Raw genomic sequence first — 24,300 nt, 5'->3', positions numbered from 1 at the left:
GGCGGGGCGAGTTGCTAAGGAAATGACTGCCCGCAGCGCCGCACCGCGCCGCGCCGCGCCGGCCGGGCGGGGTCTGGAGCGGCGCCGTTTCCGCTTCCGCTCCCTCTCTGCTCCCGTCCCGTTACCGCCTCCTGGCCGGCCTCGCGCCTTTCACCGGCACCTTGTGTCGGTGGTGCAGCCGGGCCCGCTCCTGCCACGCGCGCGCCCCCGGGGCTCCGGCTCCGGCACGGGTCGCGCCCCGCTCGCCTGCCCCTGAGGCCGCCGGCCAGCCGCCGCCATGGGTGCCTACCTCTCCCAGCCCAACACGGTGAAGTGCTCCGGGGACGGGGTCGGCGCCTCGCGCCTGCCGCTGCCCTACGGCTTCTCCGCCATGCAAGGCTGGCGCGTCTCCATGGAGGTGAGGCGGGAGAGGCCCAGAGGCGGGCCGCTGCAGGGCGGGAACCTGACGGAGAAAGGGAGCGGGGGGATGGGGTCATCCCCGGGGAAGGGTCCGTATCGGGAGCCTGCTGCTGCAGCTGCGGCGGCAGTTTGACGGGCGGCAGCGAGAGTGGGCCCGGGGTCGAGAGGGAACTGCCGGTGCCTGGGGATCGTGTGCCGGTGGCCAGTTTGGTGGTGAGATCTCGGCCATGTGGGGAGAGGCACCTTCCGCCCACTGACCGCCCTCTCCCCGTGCCTTCGCGCCATCCTCTCCTGCCAACCCAGCCCTCCAGGCTCATAAACGGTGTGAGGTGTAGTGTGGGAGTGAGGATGAAAAGAGGGACTATTTGTTCCTTTACTTTTGCGAGGACGAGGAGAATAGATGGGCATGACTACTTTTTTTTTTCCCTCTTAAATATGTGCTGTGTGAGGCCTCTTTGGACGAGGAGTTTGACAGTGAAAGGAAGCCTGGGCAAGCAGTCTGTTTCAAATTCTTAAACACCTAGTTGCTTGGCTCTGGGCACCGAATGTTAATTTAAGAGGCTCGACCTGACCTCCAGGAATTGTCAGTCGTTTTATTCTCTTCAGGGCCTTTTACGACCTTTGGAAAACTTCAGTTGTGTCGATCGGTATCATTCCTTTTTTATTATGCTTGATATTTTTTCCTCGGGATTTTTCTAAAACTTAATCCGCAATTGTCATTTGCCTGTGCTTGTTGTGGTTTATAGTTTCCTTGATTTGTAATCATTTTATCATAACCTATAAAGAACTTAACCTATAAAGAATTGATTTTTCTTTTCTAGAAAATTTTTTTCTGGATAAAAGGGAAAGGTGGAAAATTTCTGGATAAAAAGAAGTAGAATTGGGCAAAATGGATGTGAAACTACAAGGGAGAACAGGGAAAACCGTGCAGGAAGGAAAGGGAGAAAGACGTGTGTAAGACATGTCTTTGTGAAGAGTATTGTGAGATCTAGGCAGAAGGGCCAGGGAAATGCTGTAATTATTTCTGGGATTAAGGGTTTATCTACTTACTCGGTGGGCTTCAGGTAACAGCCTAATACTACTGTCTCCCTTGGGAATTTCTTCAAATCCCTCGCTCCTCCCTGTGGTTAGCTCTGGAATGACAGTATAAACTTAAATGGTTTGTTCTCAGACTCAAATTTTATACCCACAGCTGACTTTAAACAGTTCTGTCATTAGGTATAACATTTGAAGAATGAGGGGAATCCTATAGTTCATCTCATCTAGTTTGGCTCCCGCATTTTATAGCTGGGAAATTGAGGCCCAGAAAGGTTAGGACACTTGTGCCTTGGTGGAAAGAATCTGTGGGATGAAGTTGTTCGAGACACTTACTGGACACTTATCATAGTGTTTCAACCTGAAGTATAGCATTCATATTTCAGTGGGGTGCTCAGTATTGAACTTATTGGGTGCTTGGTAAATATAATTGAGTGTTAGAAATATCTGGATTTAACTTCAAAAGAAAAACCTTAATGTAAGGCTGGGGCTTGGGTTAGTTGCTAGTTTGGAGAGTCCATTTCTATGGCATTTTCTGTTAATATTGTAAGATTTGAGGTGACTCATCTCACAGTAAGGCTTTTCCTTCAGGTTTCTCATTCCTTATTTTCTGCTTTCTTCTCTGCTATGGTTTTTCTAGGGGTTTTGTTTTGTTTTGTTTTGTTTTGGGTACTCTTCTTTCTAGTTTTCTTTACTAACTTGAGTTGCTTGGATATTTAGTTTTCCAAGTTGTTTGCCCAGTGAGTCTGTTCTGTTTGCTTCTCTGCAGGGTATTTCCCTTTATTTTTGGTTTCTCCTTTGGTAATTAGAAAATGACTTTTTTTCATCAGCAGCTGTTTGGTTTGTAGAGATCTTGTTAGACTATTCCTTAGATCCTAATCTTCCTTCTGAGAGGTAACCAGTTTGGGTTTTAAAATCTTCCTATTATGCTGTTTCTCAGTTTACCTTTGTCTGAATGGTTATCTTTAATCAAATCCTCTTGAAGTCCTACTTGGGATCCTTTTCTGCTGCATCAGTACTTTTCCTCCTGGCTTTGTTTCCTTTCTCTCCGAAGTATAACTTAGTTTCTTTGCTATGGCAAGAAAATAACTATGACTTGTAGGCTCTTGAGTGAATCTTATCTTTTCAGAAAGTGTACACGCCTGTTCCTCTTAACCTTTAGGGCTCAATCCCACCTATTTATCAAGTCTGTTGACCTTATTTGCTTGGTCCTAATGATTCCTTTGAGGTAAGTTTATGCCAATACACATTACAGAAGTTGCTAAAATCCTAATTGATGCATAGATTCAGCCTTAGAGAGTACTATTTTACCCCTTCTCTTGAGGCAAGGATGGCAACTATCAATAGCTGGCATTTTATACTTTCTGCCTCTCTCCAGCCCCTCTTGCTGTGGAACCAGGGTGTTTTGAGGAGGGGTAAACAAAATACCACAGTTGATGTTCCCTTCCCTTCTTCCTTCTCCATGGTTTGGAGGGACCCTCAAGCTGGTTGAGGTATGTATTTTGTGGGTTAACAGGTAGGTTGTGGAAGGGTAATATGGAAAGGCTCTGAGTTTTTGGTGGCTAAAGAGAAGTCCAATCTGAAAATGGTTTTAGTTGATGTCTTAAAGGGACACGGGTACTTTTAGTTTTGGGTTATGAGATTCTCTGGAAGTGACAAAACTGCTTTCTTTGGGAAGTTAGGATTTTTTTTTTTTAATTCTATGAATTATATTTGCCTTCTTTAAAAGGCAGTATCAATACCAAGAGTATACTTTTGAGTAGGCTAGCTGTTTACTGCCGTATAGAGGCTGGCTTATTAGTGGTCATAGAGGGTCATCTAGAATTGAATGTAGATAATGTTAAGCAGAAAATTCTTAAGATACCTACGTGACAATTTCAATCATTATGTTAATGGAGCAAAATATAAAATGGGATACTACAAGGATTGTATGGGGTTCCACTTAAGAGAGGGTGTCTGAAGGCTGAAGAACATTTATTGTCCGATCCTCAGATTAATGCCTCATCTCTATATCTTAAAGCACTTTTTACTTACTGTACCAGATCAGAATTCCTTTGTCTAGGATGCAGTTAAGCAACTTCTATAAAAGGGCATTCTTTTCGTTTGATAAGCATGCAGTACCTAGTCACAATTCAGAGATAGTATGAAATGATACCAAATGTATATCCATGAATATGGAGAAATTGTTTTCTATTATACTATTCCTTTATAAGTTCGTAAGCAACTGGAAGTTAAAAAATTTATTCCTTAAGATTTCAAGAATATTTTACATAAATTATTTCTATTGCCCAATCCTATAGCAGATGTTACTACTCCTCCTCCTCCCCGACCCTCTATTGGGTTATCATCTTGGAATTGTACTTTGAGAGGTAAGGTAAGGAACTGTACTTTGAATTTGAGTATAGAAGTTTAACAGATCTGATCAGTAGTTCTTGCCATTGTAAGCCGTTTTTAAAATGATGCTGTATGAAAGCATAAATCTTTAGAACTGATCTTAAAGCGTCGCTGATATATAATGACATGCTTTAAACTGAGTACTGAGGGCGCCTGGGTGGCTCAGTTGGTTAAGCGACTGCCTTCGGCTCAGGTCATGATCCTGGAGTCCCGGGATCGAGTCCCGCATCGGGCTCCCTGCTCAGCAGTGAGTCTGCTTCTCCCTCGGACCCTCCCCCCTCTCATGCTCTCTCTCTCTATCTCATTCTCTCTCTCAAATCAATAAATAAAATCTTTAAAAAAAAAAATAAATAAATAAACTGAGTACTGATTTCAGTGGAGTTGTTTTCTGTTTCCCTTTAGATCCTGTTCAAAGATGGAGTCTGTCAACTTTTAATCATATGTAGTACCTAAAAATGTATATACAGATTTCTTACTAAACAGTTTTATTGAGATATAGTTCATATACTGTATCGATTTAAAGCATACATTTCAGTGGTTAATATAGTCACAGAGTTGTACAACCATCACCACTCTTGATTTTAGAACAGCTTTATCACTCAAGAGGAAAACTTGTAACCATTACCAGTCACTCCCTATCTCCCCTCCTCTAACACCTTGCAACCACCAATTTATATTTTATCTCTATGGATTTCATAAAAATGGAATTATAAAAATGTCACCTTTTATGTCTGCCTTTTACTAAACAATATTTCCCTTTTTTTTAAAGATTTTATTTGAGAGAGAGAGAAAGAGCGAGCACGACAGGGGAGGAGGGTAGAGGGAGAAGGAGAAGCAGATTTCCTGCTGAGCAGGGAGCCTGACATGGGGTTCAATCCCAGGACCCCAAGATCATGACCTATACAGAAGGCAGAGGCTTAACTGACTGAGCTACCCAGGCGCCCCTCTAAACAATATTTCTAAGAGTCATTCATGTTGTAGCATGAATTCTTTTTGATGGCTGAATAATATTCCATTTTATGGATATTTTGTTTATCCATTCATCAGTTAATGGATATTTAGATTTCCACATTTTGGCCAAGATGAATAATGATGCTAAGAATATACATTTATAAATTTTTATGTGGAAATAAACTTTTATTTCTCTTGACTATATTGTAGGAGTGGAATTGCTGGGTCATATAGTAACTCCATGTTTAACATTTTGAGGAGCTGTCTAACTGTTTTCCAAAGTGGTCACACCATTTTGCATTCTTACCAGCAATATGTGAGGGTGTCAGTTTCTCTAAGCCTCCCTACACTTGTTATCTTTTTATTATAGCCCTTTTAGTGGGTGTGAAATGGTATCTCATTGTGATTTTGATTGTATTTCCCTGGTAGCTTATGATGTTTGAGCATCTTTTCTTGTGTTAATTGCCACTTATAGATCTTTGGAGAAATGTCTGTTTAGATCTTTTGTCTGTTTGTGTTGGGTTGTCTTTTTTTTTTTTTTTGTCTTTTTATTGAGATGTAAGAGTTCTTTATATATTTTGGATACAAGTCCTTTATCAGATAGGATTTGCAAATATTTTCCCCTATTCTTTGGGGTGCCTTTTTGCTTTCTTGTTAGTGTCCTTTGGAGCACAAACATTTTTAATTTTGATGAAGTCCAGTTTCTCTATTAAGAGTTTTATAGTTTTAGCTCTTATGTCCATTGTGGGTTAATTTTTGTGAATGGTGTAAGGAAGAGATCCAGTTTCTCAGTTTTGTATGTGGATATCTACTTGTCCCAGCACCATTTGTTAAGCCTATTCTTTTCCCTCACTGAATTATCTTGGTATCATTGTTAAGATCATTTGACTATAAATAATGAGGGTTTATTTCTGGACTCATTCCATTCCATTGATCTATATACCATGGCCATGCCAGTACCAATTGTCTTGATTACCGTTAGCTTTGTGGTAAGTTTTGGAAGTTAGGAAGTGTGAGTTTTCCAACTTTGTTCTTTTTCTTTTTTTCTTTTCTGGGTCCCTTGCATTTCCATATGAATTTGGGATCAACTTGTCAATTTCTGTGCAAAAGACACTTGGAATTTTGATAGGGATTGTGCTGAATCTGTAGATCCAGTTGAGTGTTGCTATCTTTAACAACATTAAGTCTGTAGTTTTGGTATCAGGATTACATTGGCCTCAGAATCAGTTGGGGAATGTTGCTTCCTCTTGTATACATTGGAAGAGTTTGTGAAGAATTGGTGTTATTCTTTTAAAAATGTTTGGTAAAATTTACCAGTGAAGCCATCAGACTGGGCTTTTCTTTGTGGGAGGTTTTGTGTGTGTGTGTGTGTGTGTGTGTGTTTTAATTATTTTATGTTAAGTTGTGCTAAAATATATATAACATAAAATCTACCATCTTCACCATTTTAAAATGTACAGTTCAATACTGTTAAGTACATTCACACTGTTGGGCGACCAATTGCCAGAACTATTTTCATCTTGCAAAATTGAAACTCTGTTCCAGTTAAACAGCTCCCCATTCTGCCTGCCCTCTGCCCCCGGCCCCTGGAAACCATTCTACTTCCTGTTTCTATGAATTTGACTACCCTAGGTACTTCATAGAAAGACACATTTGTCATTTTGTGACTGACTTCTTTCACTTAGCATAATATCCTCAAGGTTCATCCCTGTTATAGCATGTATCAGAATTTCCTTCCTTTTTAAGGCTGAATAGTATCCATTGTATTAATATACCACATTTTGTTTACCCATTCATCTGTTGATGGACACTTAGGTTGTTTCTTCCTTTTGTGTATTATGGATAAAGTTGCTGTGAACATGGGTATAAAAATATATCTTCAAGACCCTGCTGCTAAGTCCGAGACTAAGGTGTCTGCTGAGGGCCCACTTTCTGGTTCATAGGTGTCTGTCTTCTAGCTGTATCTTCAAGGCAAGGGCGCTCTTTGGAGTCTCTTTTGTAAGGGCATAATCTCATTCATGACCTAATTACCGCCCAAACACCCACCTCCAAATAGTATCATGTTGGGGATTACATTTTTTTTTTACACTTCCAGGCGTGGATTTTTATTTTCACAAAGAGACAACAATGCCTTCCCACATACAAGTATTTACAAAACCCAACTGATTCACCAAGCTAGAACCTGGGTTTTTTCCAGTTCTCAACATAGTTGGGAACATGGAAATGTTAGTACCCACACAATTCCCAGAGATGGAATTTATCCACCAAACAGTGTAGATTACCTAATAAAAGTGCACTTATCTGCACAACTCAGTCTAAAAACCTCAGTGATACAAACCTCATGGCCAAGGTTTCATTAATCTATTTGGGGATTATATTTCAACATATGAGTTTTGGGAAACACAAAATATTCTATAGCATTGAAGTAATATATGTATGTAATTTTAAAAGATAGTAATACATGACTTTTTAAAACCAAAAATGTAGTTTCGTTCCCAACTACCTTCAAACTTTTTGTCTGGTTTGTAAAGATTTAGATAAATTTATGTATATAAATGTAAATGGTTGATCATCCAGTTACACAGGAACATTTGTGGTTGTATTTATAACCTTAGGAGATTGACATCAGGCAGGATAACGAGGATTTTATTAACACAGATCCGTTGGTTGCCTAGAAGATCAGAAGGTTCTGTGTGGTATGTGATTTTAAGTAAGGCAAGGCCTAAGGGCCCTGACTCAGGTGACCTGTGTATTCTGAGTCATCTCCTTTAGACTGTCAGCTGTTATTGTGTTAGGATACATCTTTAGAATTAGGGTAGGAAGTGAAGGAGGAGGCATCCATGAGGTATTTGTCCTGAGGCAGCTGGGAACTCACCATCATAAACAAACATGGAAGTCCTACTATGTTGCAGAACATAGTTTTAGGCCTCAGAGCTGTAAAGAAATTTAAGACAGTCTTTGCTTTTGAGCTGGTTTACAATATGGTTTTGGACCTAAGACTAAGACTCTCTTTTCCCCCACAGAATGCTGGATGACAATACAAGAGAGTATATACTGAGTAACCATGTTATTGGTAGAGAGAGTAAATATTAAGAGTTTAGAGAGAGGAATGATCATAGAGTATTGGTGTGATTGAGAAAGATCCCTTGGAGGTGGTGAGACTAACTGGACCTTAAGGAGAGAGTATAAATGGGGACAAAACGAGAAGAGGAAAGTGGAGGAGAAGGAGATCGGAGGGAGGGATAGTGGAGGAGAAGGAGATGGGAGGGAGGGATGGAGGAAGGAGAAGGAGATCGGAGGGAGGGATGGAGGAAGGAGAAGGAGATCGGAGGGAGGGATGGAGGAAGGAGAAGGAGATCGGAGGGAGGGATAGTGGAGGAGAAGGAGATCGGAGGGAGGGATAGTGGAGGAGAAGGAGATCGGAGGGAGGGATAGTGGAGAAGGACATCGGAGGGAGGGATAGTGGAGAAGAAGGACATCGGAGGGAGGGATGGAGGACTTCAAGGCTTGCTTACTACTTTGCGGGGGTGGGGTGTTCAGTGTCAAGAGTGGAGTAGTTTATTTTGGGGAGTGGTATGAAAATTAAGAGATTAGGTTATAGAAATGGGTAGGAATGATGATTGAGTGCCTTAAATTGCCTGTAAATTGTGCAGAATTAATCTTTTTTTTTTTTTAAAAGATTTTATTTATTTGAGAGAGAAAGCAGGAGAAGGAAGAGAGTCAGAGGGAGAAGCAGACTCCCCGCTGAGCAGGGAGCCTGATGCGGGACTCGATCCCGGGACTCCAGGATCATGACCTGAGCCGAAGGCAGTCGTTTAACCAACTGAGCCACCCAGGCGCCCCCAGAATTAATCTTATATCCAGTAGAATCCATTGAAGCTTTTAGCAATAAAGTGTTATGTTGGGAAGGATAATCTGGCATCTGAATGTATGTAGGCTGGATTACAGGGGCAGAGAGTAGAAGCAGGAAGGAGATAAAATGCTATTAAGAGTAAAGTAATCCAAGAACAAAGTTATAAAGGAAAACTTAGTAGGATTTGGTGATTGGATGGTAGAAGAGACCCAGGAAGTCAAGATGGACTGGTATTAAGTGTTGCTTAGGAAAGTTAAGATTCCATGAACAGAAATAAGACCTATACGGGAAGTTCTGATTTTTTTGAAGACTGCTGAGGTTCTGTTTATATATGTTAAGTTTGAAGTGAAGGGACATCCTATAGAAACAGGCAGTTGGAATGTCAGAGAACCCAAGAGAACTTTCAAGAAAGCTGACATGGTTTTCACTATTTAATTATGTACGGTGTTTGGGAAAAAAATGAAGCCTGCAAAATGACTATTTGGGTTGCTATTATAGTTATTGCCTGCTCTGTGAAGTAAGATCTTGAAGGAAAATGTTTTGAGATTAGAAGTTTAAGAGGAAATACAAATCTAAAAAGGGAGGAAATAATTTTAACCAGTTTCCAATAAATAGTTTAGTACAGGCTTCGTTGAATTAAAAGAAGAGGAGAAACAATGCTTTAGAGGCAGAAGTGGAGAGGTTAGGTAAAGCTGTAGAGAAATTTTGAGGTAGAATAGAGATGATGAGGTAGTTCTTGAAATATGACCTTGATCTAAGTAAAGCAAGAGGTTAGCTCATCTGCTAAGAGTGAAAGAAGAGCATTGAGAGGGCGCCTGGGTGGCTCAGTTGTTGGGTGTCTGCCTTTGGCTCAGGTGGGATCGAGCCCCGCATCGGGCTCCCTGCTCCGCGGGAAGCCTGCTTCTCCCTCTCCCACTCCACCTGCTTGTGTTCCCTCTCTCGCTGTGTCTGTCTCTGTCAAAAAATAAATGAAATCTTAAAAAAAAAAAAAAAAAGCATTGAGAACTTGAACAGGGTGGGAAAGGTTTGTGACTGACTGTGGTTAATGTATTTAAGCGTCAAAGCAGAACATGTGGGAAAAAATGCTGAATGGAATTAGGGTGCACAGTCAACATGATATCATGACATTTTATGACTAGCAGTACTTAGTGGCTCTGATTCAGGGGTAAAGAAAGCAGTTGGTCGGGTTATACAAGGTTGGATGAGTTTTTCTAGATTGCTAAGAGACAGTGTTGAAATACTTGGCTCTGGCTCAGAAAGGTCAGAGAGAAAGAAAAGCAAGGGTAAAGGTAGGGAGGCTCTGAACAGAGATGCAAAGGGGGAAACTAAAGTGCTTAGAGAAGGTAGAACAGTTCCAAGTGATAAAATAGATCCAGATCCAGAGCCTTACCAGGAAGTGGAAGAGAAGGTAATGTGGAGTAGCTCTAGGAACTGAGACCTCAAGGTATAAGATGAATCTTTATGGTAGGCATTCCTCTTTGAGAATAAGAATAGAGAAGAAAAATGTGAGGTAGGTGCTGAATTTCAGAACAGAATATTTATTATTAAATTCCAGTTTAAAAGGAGTTTTACATATTTTGCAACTATTGCATCACTGTAGTTCTGTGATGATAAGGGTAACTAAGGTAGCTATTCTTATTCCATATTATATAAGAGAAAATGGAGGAACACCAAAAAATAGCTGGCCAGAAATCCTGCAGTATATCGTAGCATGGCCACTTTAGGACAGTTCAAAGGTTCATTTTGTCATCATTATCATTCAAACCAGAACAATATGGCATATTGTCCAAAAATTTTTAAAGTTAAAAAATAGAAAATAATTGTTATCCAACTCCTACTCTCCAGCCAGACTTCTAGCATATATATACAGTATATAGAGGTGCTTTTTATTTTTTCTCCTTTTATCACAATATATTGTGAACACATTTCCAAATGAACACATTAATTTTTTTTAACTTTTTTTTACTTTTTATTTTTTTAAAGATTTTATTTGAGGAGGGGTGGGGCATGAGCAGGGGCAAGGGCAGAGGGAGAGGGAGAAACAGATTCCCCACTGAGCAGGGAGCCTCGATCCCAGGACCCTGAGGACCCTGAGATCATGACTTGAGCCAAAGGCAGATGTTTAACTGACTGAGCCACCCCCCACATATTCATTTCTAATAGCTGCATTCTATTGGAGGGATGTACCACTTGTAATCTGATTTCTTCATGGAAATTTGGATGTTCATAATTGTTTTTTATTATAAATAATGCTATAGTGAACATTCTTATACATATCCTTGTACTGTTGTCTTATTACTTTCATAAAATAAACTTTTGGAAGTCCAATTAGTAGATCAAAGGGCATGCACATTTGAAATTTTTATACATATTACCAAATTGTGCTCCAGGAAGGTTATACTAATTTATATTCTTGTTGGTCAGGCTATGAGAATGTGTTTTTACTTCACTCTTATTACCACTAGTTATTATTAATCTCTTTCATTATTCTAATTTACTTCACTCTTATTACCACTAGTTATTATTAATCTTTTTCATTATTCTAATTTGCACAAAAGGATATTTCCTTGTTTTTAATATTCATTTCTTTGCTCTTTTTTCATATGTTCATATGAAGCTAGATCTGCTTCACATGCTTTTGTGAGGAACACAAAAAAATGATTCTTTTTTAAAGATTTTATTTATTTATTTGACAGAGAGAGAGACAGCGAGAGAGGGAACACAAGCAGAGGCAGAGGGAGAGGGAGAAGCAGGCTTCCCGCCAAGCAGGGAACCCGATGCGGGGCTCGATCCCAGGACCCTGGGACCGTGACCCGAGCCGAAGGCAGACGCTTAACGACTGAGCCACCCAGGCACCCCCCCAAAAATGATTTAAATATCGGTGTGGGTTCAAAAGAGATGGTACAGCTGTGATTTAGAGTGGCATTGCAGGGCAGAGAATCATTGTCCTGTTCCACTGGGAAGGAGTGGACAAGTAGAATGCTCTTCCCTCCCCTATCAAAAAGTGGAATTAGTTGGACCAATTTCTCAAATTTTAGTGTTACACTGAGTCTTTTAAAAATACCTAATTTAGGGGCGCCTGGGTGGCTCAGTCGTTAAGCGGCTGCCTTCAGCTCAGGTCATGATCTCAGGGTCCTGGGATTGAGCCCCGCATTGGGCTCCCTGCTCCGCAAGAAGCCTGCTTCTCCCTCTCCCATTCCCCCTGCTTGTGTTCCCCTCTCTAGCTGTGTCTCTCTGTGTCAAATAAGTAAATAAAATCTTTAAAAAAAAAATCTAATTTACTTCTGAAAAAAATAAACATTCCAGTGGCTCATCTTGCTCCCATCCGTCTGTACCCTCCTGCTCCCCCTACAGTTAACTGCTTTTCTTTAGTTTTGTGTGTATCCATGTAGTATTACAGTGTGAAAAGACAAATATCTATTCCTATGCTCCCTCTTCTTACACAAAAGCAGCTTACTAAATATGTCATTCTGTACTTTGCTTTCCTTCTGCACTTTGCTTTCCTTATTTAACAAAATATCTTGGAGCTCTTCCATGGATTTTTTTTTTTTTTTTTTTTTTAAGGAGAGCAATACTTGTGGAACTCCAGAATTCACTAAAACAATTTTAATTTAATGTTACTTAAATGAGTACAAGCAGAACTGGGCATAAATTCCATGCCAACAAACCACACTACAAAATCAACAGAATTAAAGTCAACATTAATATGACACAACTGTTTTGTTGATACTAATTAGATACAGCATGACTTAGGTAGTGACTGCTGAGGTACAGTTGCTTATGGCTTTAGCAAGCCTGTATCACACTGTGTCCCATGCCACTTTTCTGTAATCCAACTCAGTCCTCTGTTCTCCCTTTCCTTTATTCCATAGCACTATCATCTTTCTATAGGAGTTATATCATCATGCTATGTGACTTAACTATTTATTGTGTTTATTGTGTATATTCCTTGTGAGAATGTAAGTTTTTTTTATGAAGCGCAGGTCTTCATTTTATTCACTATTATTACCAAACACCCAGAACTGATCCTGGAACATAATGGATACTCAGATATTTGGGGAAGGAATAACAAATGAATTCTTAGGCACATTAAAGTCTGAGAACCACTGGTGGAAGATGCTGAGGCAATAGATAGTCATAAAGGCAGGCCAAAAGGTGCAGAAAGAGGAGAGGTAGGTCCAGTAAGGTCAACTAACCCTGGCTCTGAGGGAAGGGAGGCCAGTGTGGCTGGTGGTGCAGTGATTGGAAGAGGGAGAAGATGACCCTTGGTTTCTGGTACTCTCCGGGTCCTGGGGATGAGGCTTAGAGGCGGTTGTTGACAACTTTGTTAGGCCATTGAGGGCCTTTCATGGCAGCCCATTAGATTCTGGGACACTTTTCTCCTGGAATCAATGAGAGGGAAATACAAAATAGTTATTTTTCCGTTCTCTCATTTACTACCTTAAAATAGCTTTTATTTTCTAGATTTGTATAATGAAAGCATAGTCTTATTGCAGGGACAACAGAAGAACCACTGCACTGATTTCCTCAGTATTGATACAGCTAGAAAAGTTTAAATGCCTGAAAGAGGAAGAACCATTAACTTTCACAAGGATAATCAATCAAAGTAAATAGCTGATTATATTCTTTTGTTTATAGAAAGTACCTGAAAGGGAGGTGGGGTTGTGTTCCAAGATGGGGCAGAGTAAGCTGCAGCACACTCTCACCTAGGTTCAACATCTTGGCTTGAATTATGACATAGCCTGGAATATTTGGGGTGGCGGAGTTTTATTATTAGAAGAATTTGATCAAGCCCAGCCTTGCAACCGCAATGTTGTTGCAGCAGGACCATTGCAGACTTCTCTTCACGTGTGCTAATGCCATCAGTGATGAATGATACCTTATTTCCAGCTGGGGGTAGGAGGTGGGAAGGCTGATTACATGGGGCATTGTAAATTCCAGTTAACAATACTAAACACAGTGTAGTTTAATAACATTATTTTTGCGAAGATTCTTTTGTAAATATATCCTCTGCCTAGCCTGAGGGTAACTTATTGAGTGAGTTAAACTTTGAGAGAAGAGGGGAATAATTTGTTTAGATGATGCTTTGGGAAAGTGGTGGTATAAGTGTATATAGTTCTACAAATTTTAGTCCTTTCACTTATGCTGTTTTAGGATTCTCCTAGAAACTTGTCAGGTTGGAAGTGCCCTCAGGTCTCTTTTTCTATCTTCCCTAACATTTTCTTCCTTGAAGTTCACTGATTCATAGAATGAGTCTGGAAGTGACTTTAAAGAGATTTATTCTGGTTCTTCCCATAGTTGCCACAAATCCAAAAGGTCAGGTCTAGAATTCCAACAGCCAAACATTCTGCCATCTGGACTGAGATCTCCTAGGCTGAGGCTGCTAGACTGCAGAGGTAGTGACCTGATTGATCTCTCTCCCTTCCACCCTCCCCCCTTCTTTTCCTCCCCTACTTCCCTCCTTTGGCCCCTTTTTTTTCTCCCTCCCCTGTATTACTTTTCTTATTTTATCATCCCATTTTTCTTTCTTATTTCTAGGCCATGTAGGTCAGCCAGGGAAGGGTTAGTGAGGTTAAGGCATGAAGGCGATCCTCACGACCTGAGGTGCACAAGGAAGAACATCCTTTGACCGTCAGAAATGCTAATTATGCTCTCTTTTTCCTAGGATGCTCACAACTGTATTCCTGAGTTGGACAGTGAGACAGCCATGTTTTCTGTCTATGATGGACATGGAGGTAACTTTAGCGGCTCATATTGGTGACATTCTTGAACTCCAGTTCCAGACTTTTAGGGGGCAAGAACAGGTCCTCTGTTCTTTTCCTTTCCAAGGTTCTGGTCCTAAGATATCATTTCCTTCCCAGTGCTGTTTTCTCTACTTTGCCATTCTGCCTTCCTAACAGGATATTGTATTGGTTTATAATCTCACCAGCCCTTGTTTTAATCCAAAAAGCCTCTTCCTGTATTAGAATTTATTTTTTTTCCACTGAGAACTAAGTATACAGGTGAGAAAAGCAAAAAGGTGTATTAATTTAGCCCTGCGAGAGTTGATGGTTAAATCTGTTTTCTGGATCAGAACTTCCTAAACAGTTATCTTTCAGATAGGTTTCAGTCTTATAAGATAGTTATTTCCTCGACCCTTGGGGTTCACTCCAATAAGGCATATAAATATTATATCACTTTATATGTGGGAAGCAGTGCTCTGGGTGACCTTACTTTTCTTCTAGGGGAGGAAGTTGCCTTGTACTGTGCCAAATATCTTCCTGATATCATCAAAGATCAGAAGGCCTACAAAGAAGGCAAGCTACAAAAGGTCTGTCTTTTCGTAATGCTCCTTCTCTACTTCTGTAGGCTTTCCCTTGTTTTCTAGTCCTTGGCTTTTCCTATCTTGTTGCCAGTAAACTGCTGCTTATTGCATTTCTTAAAGAATTCTATTCCCACTTGGACCTTTTTAGAGCTGCTTCATTAATCTCAGGTCTCTGAACTGTTTTTTATTTATATGAGAGTGTCTCCTTGTATGGTGGATCACACTGTAATTTGCATGCCATCTTTGTACCCAGGTTGTATATAGGCAATTCATGTTGTACCCACTGTACTTTTTCGACTTGCCTCATACTATTTGGCTTATATACAGGCATTAGAAGATGCCTTCTTGGCTATCGATGCCAAACTGACCACTGAGGAAGTCATTAAGGAGCTGGCACAGATTGCAGGGCGACCCACTGAGGATGAGGATGAAAAAGAAAAAGTAGCTGATGAAGATGATGGTGAGTGTGGCATCCCTTGTTTGAGAGGAAATCAGCATTTTATTTTTTTATTTTTTTAAAATTTTTTTATTGTTATGTTAATCACCATATATTACATCATTAGTTTTTGATGTAGTGTTCCATGATTCATTGTTTGTGCATAACACCCAGTGCTCCACGCAGAATGTGCCCTCTTTAATACCCATCACCAGGCTAACCCATCCCCCTACATTCCTCCCCTCTAGAACCCTCAGTTTGTTTTTCAGAGTCTCTCATCTCTCATGGTTCGTCCCCCCGTCCGACTTACTCCCCTTCATTCTTCCCCTCCTGCTATCCTCTTCTTTTTCTTTTTTCTTAACATATGTTGCATTATTTGTTTCAGAAGTACAGATCTGATTCAACAGTCTTGCACAATTCACAGCGCTCACCATAGCACATACCCTCCCCAATGTCCATCACCCAGCCACCCCATCCCTCCCACCCCCCACCACTCCAGCAACCCTCAGTTTGTTTCCTGAGATTAAGAATTCCTCATATCAGTGAGGTCATATGATATATGTCTTTCTCTGATTGACTTGGAAATCAGCATTTTAAAGAACTCTTCTTTAATATGTATTATGTGTCAATTCTAAGAGAGGATGACTTCTTAGGGACTTGGGGAGTCCTCACATTAAAGAATCCTATGTTCTCCTATATTACATGAGGTTATGAAAGGAGAAAGAATTAACCTTAGTACCTAGTGTCCATAGTTGTAAGCATTTTTATATATATTATCTATTGTAATTGTGATGGGGTCTCTCTGGTTCCTGTTAATGTTTATGTGACCTTTTTTTTTTTTAAGACTTGGAACTGTCATTAAGCCTGGGCTGTAGGCCTAAAACTAGCATTGTGGGCTTCCTGGGTCCTTAGCCATAATGAGGTTTCCAAATTATCAATCAAAAATGAGAGGTGATAAAAGAACTAGTATTCCTTTGACTAAGAAGAGGGTGAAAGACCAAGACCAAAGGAAGTCTATGCAGGCAGATATTACTCGAGAAGGAAGCAAAGGGGTTTTCTGAGACTTGATAGGAAGCTTGATAGGAGTCTTAGGAGTGGGCGGTGGTGGGGAAGTTGAAATTCCACCTGCAAGGGTTGTGGAAGTGGGAAGGGGGCTGATCCCATGAAGAGTCTGGGGTGGGGGTGCTGATTCAGCCTCTTCCCTGCAGTGGACAATGAGGAGGCTGCACTGCTGCATGAAGAGGCCACCATGACTATTGAAGAGCTGCTGACACGCTACGGGCAGAACTGTCACAAGGGTGCTCCCCACAGCAAATCTGGAGCTGGGACAGGCGAGGAACCAGGGTCCCAGGGTCTCAACGGGGAGGCAGGACCTGAGGACCCATCTAGGGAAACTTCTTCAGAGGAAAATGGTCCCACAGCCAAGGCCCACACAGGCCTTTCCTCCAACTCAGAACGTGGGACTGAGGCAGGCCAAGGTGGTGAGCCTGGCACTCCCACTGGTGAGGCTGGGCCTTCCTGCTCTTCAGCCTCTGACAAGCTGCCTCGAGTTGCTAAGTCCAAGTTCTTTGAGGACAGTGAGGATGAGTCAGATGAGGCAGAGGAGGAAGAGGAAGACAGTGAGGTAAGGGCTTGTGGGAGCAGACAGATGCTGAATCTGCAGAGAGGGCCTGTTTGGTCACCATCCATAGCTGTTGGCTCTTTTCCTTCTTCTATTTTTTTTTTTTTTAAGTAATTTCTACACCCAACATGGGACTTGAACTCAAGACTCCAAGATCAAGAGTCACGTGCTGTCCTGACTAAGCCAAGAGATACCCCACCTTCTTCTATTTTTAGATCAGCCCCCCTAGACCTACTATATTCCAAGGTTTTCTTGCATTCATTATTTTCACCAACATAGGAACCATTAGCCTTCGAACCTCTTCCTTTGTTGGTACTATAACAAATAGATCTAGTTCTAGCCTTTCAGAGTCTGTGTCCCAGAGAGAGAACAAGAAGGTGGTGGTTGTTACTTTGGATATTTGGGTATCTCCTTCTCTGGGCCACTTACTTTCTGGCTGTGTTGCCTGGAAGGATAGTAGGACCCGTCTAGCCTTCTCCCCTCCCCTAGATTTTTCTGTCATGACATATAGTTGTAGCTTTCAGTGCTCTCAGAATCTGTGTTGAGTCAGGGCCTCTTGGTTCTGAGTATGAGTTGGGGGGAGGGGGGCAGGGGGTCATCCCCGCCTCAGCAGCCTGGGATCATCCTTCCGGCAGGAGTGCAGTGAGGAGGAGGATGGCTACAGCAGCGAAGAGGCAGAGAATGAGGAGGATGAAGATGACACTGAGGAGGCCGAAGAGGACGAGGAAGAAGAGGAGATGATGGTGCCAGGCATGGAAGGCAAGGAGGAGGTATGTAGAGACGGGGAGCAGTGAGTCTGGAAAAGCCAAGAGGCAGATGTGATTCCCTGATTGTGATTTGGGGACAGGGAATCTCCTTGCTGCCTTAGGACTGAAGTCCTGGTTATGGAGGCATTTATGCTACAAGGGGAACTAGGTCTTTAGGATACAGTTAGTGCAGAATAGAAAGAGAGCATGCTCTAGTCTTTGGAAAAATTAAATCCATGCCTCTCCTGTTAAAGCTGTCTTGGTGGTCCCAGTGAGAGAGAAAGCATAAGCAAATGGTCAGGGGAGCACCAATGAGGAGCTTATGTCCGGAAGCTCCCATGATGCTCCCTTTCTTCCTCTTAAGCCTGGCTCTGACAGCGGTACAACAGCGGTGGTGGCTCTGATACGAGGGAAGCAGTTGATTGTAGCCAATGCAGGAGACTCTCGTTGTGTGGTGTCCGAGGCTGGCAAAGCTTTGGACATGTCCTATGACCACAAACCAGAGGATGAAGTGGAGCTAGCACGCATCAAGAATGCTGGCGGCAAGGTCACCATGGATGGGCGAGTCAATGGGGGCCTCAACCTCTCCAGAGCCATTGGTAAGTGCCACGAAAGTGTGGGGAGGACTTCTGGGGTCTTACTCTCTCTTCCAGACTACCTGGTAGCAAACTTTAATCTTAATAGGCCCTTGTCCCTTTTTCCAAGTCCTTTGGTATCTATGAGCTTTGTCTGTAAAATGTGTCCGTGAGATAGGTAAGAGAGCTGGCATTTTTGGATGATTTAAAAAGGTAGTGACCTACCTAAGGTTTAGCAACCTGAAGATAGGGCTGAAACTAGAACAACTGGAACTCAGTTTTCCATTCACTTAGATTATGGAACTTTGTAAAGAAAGGAAATGAATGGCAAGGCTCGACCAGCCTCGAGCACAAGTCTTGGCGGAGTGCTTAAAATACTCTTCAACCATTCCTTTACTTCAGGAGACCACTTCTACAAGAGAAATAAGAACTTGCCACCTGAGGAACAGATGATATCAGCCCTTCCTGACATCAAGGTGCTGACTCTCACTGACGACCACGAATTCATGGTCATTGCCTGTGATGGCATATGGTGAGCACCAGTGGAATGCCCTAAAATTCCCTTTTTTATTGCAGCATTACTTGTAGGGTTCTGAGCTGGTTTGGCTTTTTCATCCCTCTAATGGCTGCATTCAGTACTTTTCTCAAACTGCTAGGATTAGAGCCTAGGCAGACATCTTGGTGTCAAAACCCCCAAGCCTAAGGCAGAGCAAAGGACAGTCTCCATAGGTGTTTACATTGGCCCTGGGGGCATCACCTCTCTCTACATTCCTCTGTTTTGCCTTGGTGGGACTAAAGAAGTGTGTATTATTTTTGACCTCAGGAATGTGATGAGCAGCCAGGAAGTTATAGACTTTATTCAATCAAAAATCAGCCAGCGTGATGAAAATGGGGAGCTTCGGTTATTGTCATCCATCGTGGAAGAGGTGAGTGCCTGGGTAGAGGAGAGAGGGCGTGTGGTTTGCATAGCCAAGGCTTTGTCTTTTGACCTGAGCTAAGACCAGAGCTGGGAAGTGTCAGTAATTACTGATAGATGCCAAACCTGACTAGAAAGTTCCATTTCCTTCATTTCCCTGCCTTATTCTCATGCATTATGCACTAGCAAGTGGCCTGTTCTGTGACGTCTGTTGCCTCTTCCCCTCCTGCCACCCTGTCTCAGCAGGGTCAGCCCTCTTCTGAGAGTTTAGGTTCCTAGGAAGGTGTTCAAACCCTGAAGCTGAGCTACCTACCTTGTCCCTTTTGTAGCTGCTGGATCAGTGCCTGGCACCAGACACTTCTGGGGACGGTACAGGGTGTGACAACATGACCTGCATCATCATTTGCTTCAAGCCCCGAAACACAGCAGAGCTTCAGCCAGAGAGTGGCAAGCGGAAACTGGAGGAGGTGCTCTCTTCTGAGGGGGCTGAAGAAAATGGCAACAGTGACAATAAGAAGAAGGCCAAGCGGGACTAATGGTTGTCCAGACCCCTGCCCACCTAGACTGTTTTCTGAGCCCTCTGGACCTGAGACTGAGTTTTGTCTTTTTCCTTTAGCCTTAGCAGTGGTTATGAGGTGTGCAGGGGGAGCTGGGTGGCTTTACTCAGCCCATTCCAAAGAGGGCTCTCCCTCCACACAGCAGGCTGGGAGCCTCTGCTGTCTTCCCCAGCCCCCTCCTTGCTCCTTGGGGCTCATCACCGGTTCTGTGCCTGTGCTCTGTTGTGTTGGAGGGAAGACTGGCGGTTCTGGTTTTTACTCTGTGAACTTTATTTAAGGACATTCTTTTTTATTGGCGGCTCCATGGCCCCCAGCCGCTTGCACCCGCTCTCTGTTGTACACTTTCAATCAACACTTTTTCAGACTAAAGGCCAAAACCTAATTGTGCCAGTGGTGTCCTTTTTTCAGTAGCTGTCCTGCCCGGCCCACCCAGAATTCTCTGGCCCCAGACTCGACCTCTTTGGTTGCACCTACCAAGCCCCTCAGCGCACTTGTGTGCGTGTGTGTGTGCGTGTGTGTGTGTGTGTGTGTGTGTGTGTGTGTGCGCGCTCCCCACGCATGTGTAAGGCAGAGGGGGCCCAGGTATTGCAGTTCCTCGAGCTGCTGGGCAACCTGGCCCAGCGTCGCGGCTCATCCTACCCCCTCCCCCTTCCGGAATCAAGAATAGTTTCCTAGCTCCTCTAGGTAGGGGCAAGGACCAGCTGGGCGGCTTCTCCTGCCCTCCTCACCCGCCTGGTTTCTGTCTGACCTCTGATTGGCTTGCCCGCTTCCTTTCGTCACAATCACTTCCTGGTCACGCTCTGGACGTTTTCGCCGCTTTCGCTTGTCCCCGGACTACGCGTCCCGTGTGGCTCTGCGGCAGCGGAAGCGGAAGCGAGGACGGAGGTACCAGCTGGTCTCCGTAGGGGGGGGTAGGGGGCTCCATGAATGGACGCGGCGGCGGCGGCGGGAGCGGCCTGAGCTGGGCGCCGGGGCCAGGGCCGGGGGCTGCCCGGGGCCCGCGCCGCTGCATGGAGGCGGCCCGCGGGCCCTGAGAGGAAGGGTGGGCGGGCAGGCCGGATTAGGAGGGGCGGGGCCGGGCGGCCGCAGGCCGGAGGCGCGTCGGGCTGGAGCCGGTCACGATGCCCCGAAGGAAGCAGAGCCACCCGCAGCCCGTGAAATGCGAGGGGGTCAAAGGTCAGGGGTCAGGGGCCGCGAGGGGGGAGGAGCGGGGGTGGGGTCAGTGGAGTGGGTTCAGGTCGGGGTGGAGGGGAACTCCTGAGGGATGGGGTGGGCGATCTGGACTCCTAGCTTCCTACCGAGGTACTAAGGGAACCCGAGAGGGTCTGCGAGTTCGGAAAGTACGGGCTGCGAGGGCTAGTTCCCGGCTTGCGGGATGATGGGCACGGTTCCTGAGGGAGAATCTACAAGCCCCCTCCCCTCTTCAGTGGATACCGAAGACTCCCTCGACGAAGGACCCGGGGCCCTGGTATTGGAGAGTGATTTGCTACTAGGCCAGGATCTGGAGTTTGAGGAGGAAGAGGAAGAGGAGGAAGGTGACGGCAACAGCGACCAGCTCATGGGCTTCGAGAGAGACTCTGAAGGTGGGTTTGAGGGACTTGATCAAGGATTAGTGGTCACTGGAACCTCAGCCCTTCCGGAGGCGGGTTAGGATTTAGTGCCAGTGAGCAAAACACGAAACAGTGCCACAACCTAGGGATGATTTTATTTAGATGTGAGCTAGATTTTTTCACTTGCCTAATGGTCCATTGAGCTCTATCACTTTGTTGAGGTGAAGTTCTGGGGCCTGGTCCGAAGGTGGTATGAACAGGACAGTGGATGAATCACATGGAGCAAGTGGTTAAAAGTTAATGCCCTTTTAATAACCTTGTTCTCCTGCCTAGCACATTCCTTATGTGAAGTTTAAGAGGTTCAGGGAAACAACTTCTTATTCAAATTAAGTTATACCTAATCTAACTCCCTTTAACCTGCAGCATAAACCCTTTCCCAAGGTTTTGGTCCCTACCCCCAAGTATTCTTGCATAGTCCTTTTCCCTGTCAATCATAACATCACCCCATCCTAATTTGCTGCACCACCTACCAACTTGTGCCATCTATACGAAGGATGTTTTGCCACCTATACGAAGGATGTTTTTGAAAATCATTGAGGGAATCCATGTAAAAGAAAATCTGTTTTTTAGGCACATTACTTTGTATCCACTTCACTCCAGATTTTGCCTCACTCTTGACATAGTTTTTATTTTCTAATCAGCTCTGTACTAAAAAGGACCTTACTAACATAGAGCTTAGAATAAGGTCTCAGGCCTCTGCCTTGTGTATTTTTACTTAACTTTCTTATCCCGAGAATCAGCTAATTACACTATTGGTTCATTTCAGCCTGTGGTCCACTGTGAGCCTTTGATCTTTTTCCGTGCAGTGGAATTAGGTACAGCTGTCATCACTAGGTTAATACAGACTCAGAAGCAGATAATTCATATTGAATTTTCAGGATCACTGAAGTGAAGGGTGGGGCCAAGCAAGGGGAGGGGAGACACCACTAAGCGAGTTTGGAGCCTGGTCCTACCCCATGTTGATGTCTCTTCTCATGTCTGTCTTACCAGGAGACTCTCTGGGGGCCAGGCCTGGGCTTCCCTACGGGCTGAGTGATGACGAGTCTGGGGGCGGCCGGCCACTAAGTGCCGAGAGTGAAGTTGAGGAACCAGCCAGGGGTCGAGGGGAGGCCAGGGGTGAGAGGCCAGGCCCAGCCTGCCAGCTGTGTGGGGGGCCGACAGGTGAGGGGCCGTGTTGTGGGGCAGGAGGGCCGGGTGGGGGGCCCCCGCTGCCCCCACGGCTACTATACTCATGCCGCCTCTGCGCCTTCGTGTCCCACTACTCGAGCCACCTGAAGCGGCACATGCAGACACACAGCGGGGAGAAGCCGTTCCGCTGTGGCCGCTGCCCCTACGCCTCAGCCCAGCTCGTCAACCTGACGCGACATACCCGCACCCACACTGGCGAGAAGCCCTACCGCTGTCCCCACTGCCCCTTTGCCTGCAGCAGCCTGGGCAACCTGAGGCGGCATCAGCGCACCCACGCGGGGCCCCCCACTCCTCCCTGCCCGACCTGTGGCTTCCGCTGCTGCGCTCCACGTCCCACCCGGCCTCCCAGTCCCACAGAGCAGGAGGGGGCAGTGCCCCGGCGACCTGAAGGTAAAAAGCCAGAACCCAAAAGAACCTGGGTTGTGGGTGGGTGGCCCTAGGGATACTTGGATTCATAGCTCAGATCTCACTGTCCCCACAGATGCTCTGCTGCTTCCGGACTTGAGCCTCCATGTGCCACCAGGTGGTGCCAGTTTCCTGCCGGACTGTGGGCAGCTGCAGGGTGATGGGGAGGGCCTCTGTGGGACTGGATCAGAACCACTGCCAGAGCTGCTGTTCCCTTGGACCTGCCGCAACTGTGGACAGGAGCTGGAAGAGGGGGAGGGTAGCCGGCTGGGAGCTGCCATGTGTGGGCGCTGCATGCGAGGAGAGCCTGGAGGGGGTGCCAGTGGGGGGCCCCAGGGCCCCAGTGACAAAGGCTTTGCCTGTAGCCTCTGCCCCTTTGCCACTCACTATCCCAACCACCTGGCCCGGCACATGAAGACACATAGTGGCGAGAAGCCCTTTCGCTGCGCCCGCTGTCCCTATGCCTCTGCTCATCTGGATAACCTGAAACGGCACCAGCGCGTCCACACAGGAGAGAAGCCCTACAAGTGCCCCCTCTGCCCCTATGCCTGTGGCAACCTGGCCAACCTCAAGCGTCACGGTCGCATCCACTCTGGGGACAAACCTTTTCGGTGTAGCCTTTGCAACTACAGCTGCAATCAGAGCATGAACCTCAAACGCCACATGCTGCGGCACACAGGCGAGAAGCCCTTCCGCTGTGCCACCTGCGCCTACACCACGGGCCACTGGGACAACTACAAACGCCACCAGAAGGTGCACGGCCATGGTGGGGCAGGAGGGCCTGGCCTCTCGGCCTCCGAGGGCTGGGCCCCACCTCACAGCCCCTCCTCTATGTTGAGCTCTCGGGGCCCAACAGCTTTGAGTGCTGCTGGTAGCCGGGCTCTCCACACGGACTCGCCCTGAACTAGGTCCTTCTCTCTCAGGGCCCTGTGGATTAGCCCTGCCTCTCCTGTACCTTTTATACAGATGGACCGGAAGCCACCTTCTACTTCCTCCCCCGCTGGCCAGGGGCTCCACAGACTAACCTAGGCACTATATGGACCAGCCCAAACCCCATGGGCGAGGGGCCCATACGGACCAGGGGGCCTTCCTTGACTGAGGCACTTCATGAGCTCAGTGAGAAGGGCCCTGCATTCACCTCCACTGCTCCCAGGGGCAGCAGAGGAACTGGCTGGGGGACTGCCCAGCCTCCCACCTGTTTATTTAACTTATTTCAGTGCTTTATAATAAAGGAAACACTAACAAAGCCATGTCTATGTGGAGTTGGCAGTGGCAAGCACAGCTCCACCTCACCCTTAGCACAGCAGTCT

At 45.0% G+C, this 24,300-nt stretch overlaps 2 protein-coding genes across 6 annotated transcripts; both read left to right on the top strand.

Annotated features, from left to right (window-relative positions):
• The first annotated feature begins 80 nt into the window (after positions 1–80).
• On the top strand, positions 81–20,174 carry PPM1G (protein phosphatase, Mg2+/Mn2+ dependent 1G). Of its 2 annotated transcripts, none has more exons than XM_027623615.1 (10): positions 81–397; positions 14,298–14,367; positions 14,857–14,942; positions 15,264–15,396; positions 16,581–16,996; positions 17,629–17,763; positions 18,104–18,338; positions 18,717–18,846; positions 19,138–19,240; positions 19,560–20,174. In XM_027623615.1, exons 1-10 carry the CDS (start codon positions 278–280, stop codon positions 19,764–19,766), a joined length of 1,635 nt encoding a protein of 544 aa, XP_027479416.1. In that variant the 5' UTR covers positions 81–277; the 3' UTR covers positions 19,767–20,174. The 2 variants fall into 2 exon arrangements, with proteins under 2 accessions (XP_027479416.1, XP_027479417.1); XM_027623616.1 differs by lacking the exon at positions 81–397 and adding an exon at positions 2,820–2,927.
• A 441-nt stretch (positions 20,175–20,615) lies between these two features.
• On the top strand, positions 20,616–24,235 carry ZNF513 (zinc finger protein 513). Of its 4 annotated transcripts, none has more exons than XM_027623256.1 (5): positions 20,616–20,963; positions 21,215–21,370; positions 22,388–22,975; positions 23,067–23,743; positions 23,957–24,231. In XM_027623256.1, the coding sequence occupies exons 1-5, from the start codon at positions 20,909–20,911 to the stop codon at positions 24,017–24,019; spliced, it is 1,539 nt and encodes a 512-aa protein (XP_027479057.1). In that variant the 5' UTR covers positions 20,616–20,908; the 3' UTR covers positions 24,020–24,231. The 4 variants fall into 4 exon arrangements, with proteins under 4 accessions (XP_027479057.1, XP_027479058.1, XP_027479055.1 ...); XM_027623257.1 differs by having other exon boundaries at positions 20,618–20,963; positions 23,914–24,227; XM_027623254.1 differs by having other exon boundaries at positions 20,621–20,963; positions 23,067–24,235.
• The last annotated feature ends 65 nt before the right edge of the window (positions 24,236–24,300 follow it).

The sequence above is a fragment of the Zalophus californianus genome, chromosome 8, assembly GCF_009762305.2.
Source record: "Zalophus californianus isolate mZalCal1 chromosome 8, mZalCal1.pri.v2, whole genome shotgun sequence".
NCBI classification, from domain to species: Eukaryota; Metazoa; Chordata; class Mammalia; order Carnivora; family Otariidae; genus Zalophus; species Zalophus californianus.
The sequence above is the reverse complement of the archived record's forward strand: the minus strand, read 5'-3'. Positions and strand labels throughout refer to the sequence as shown.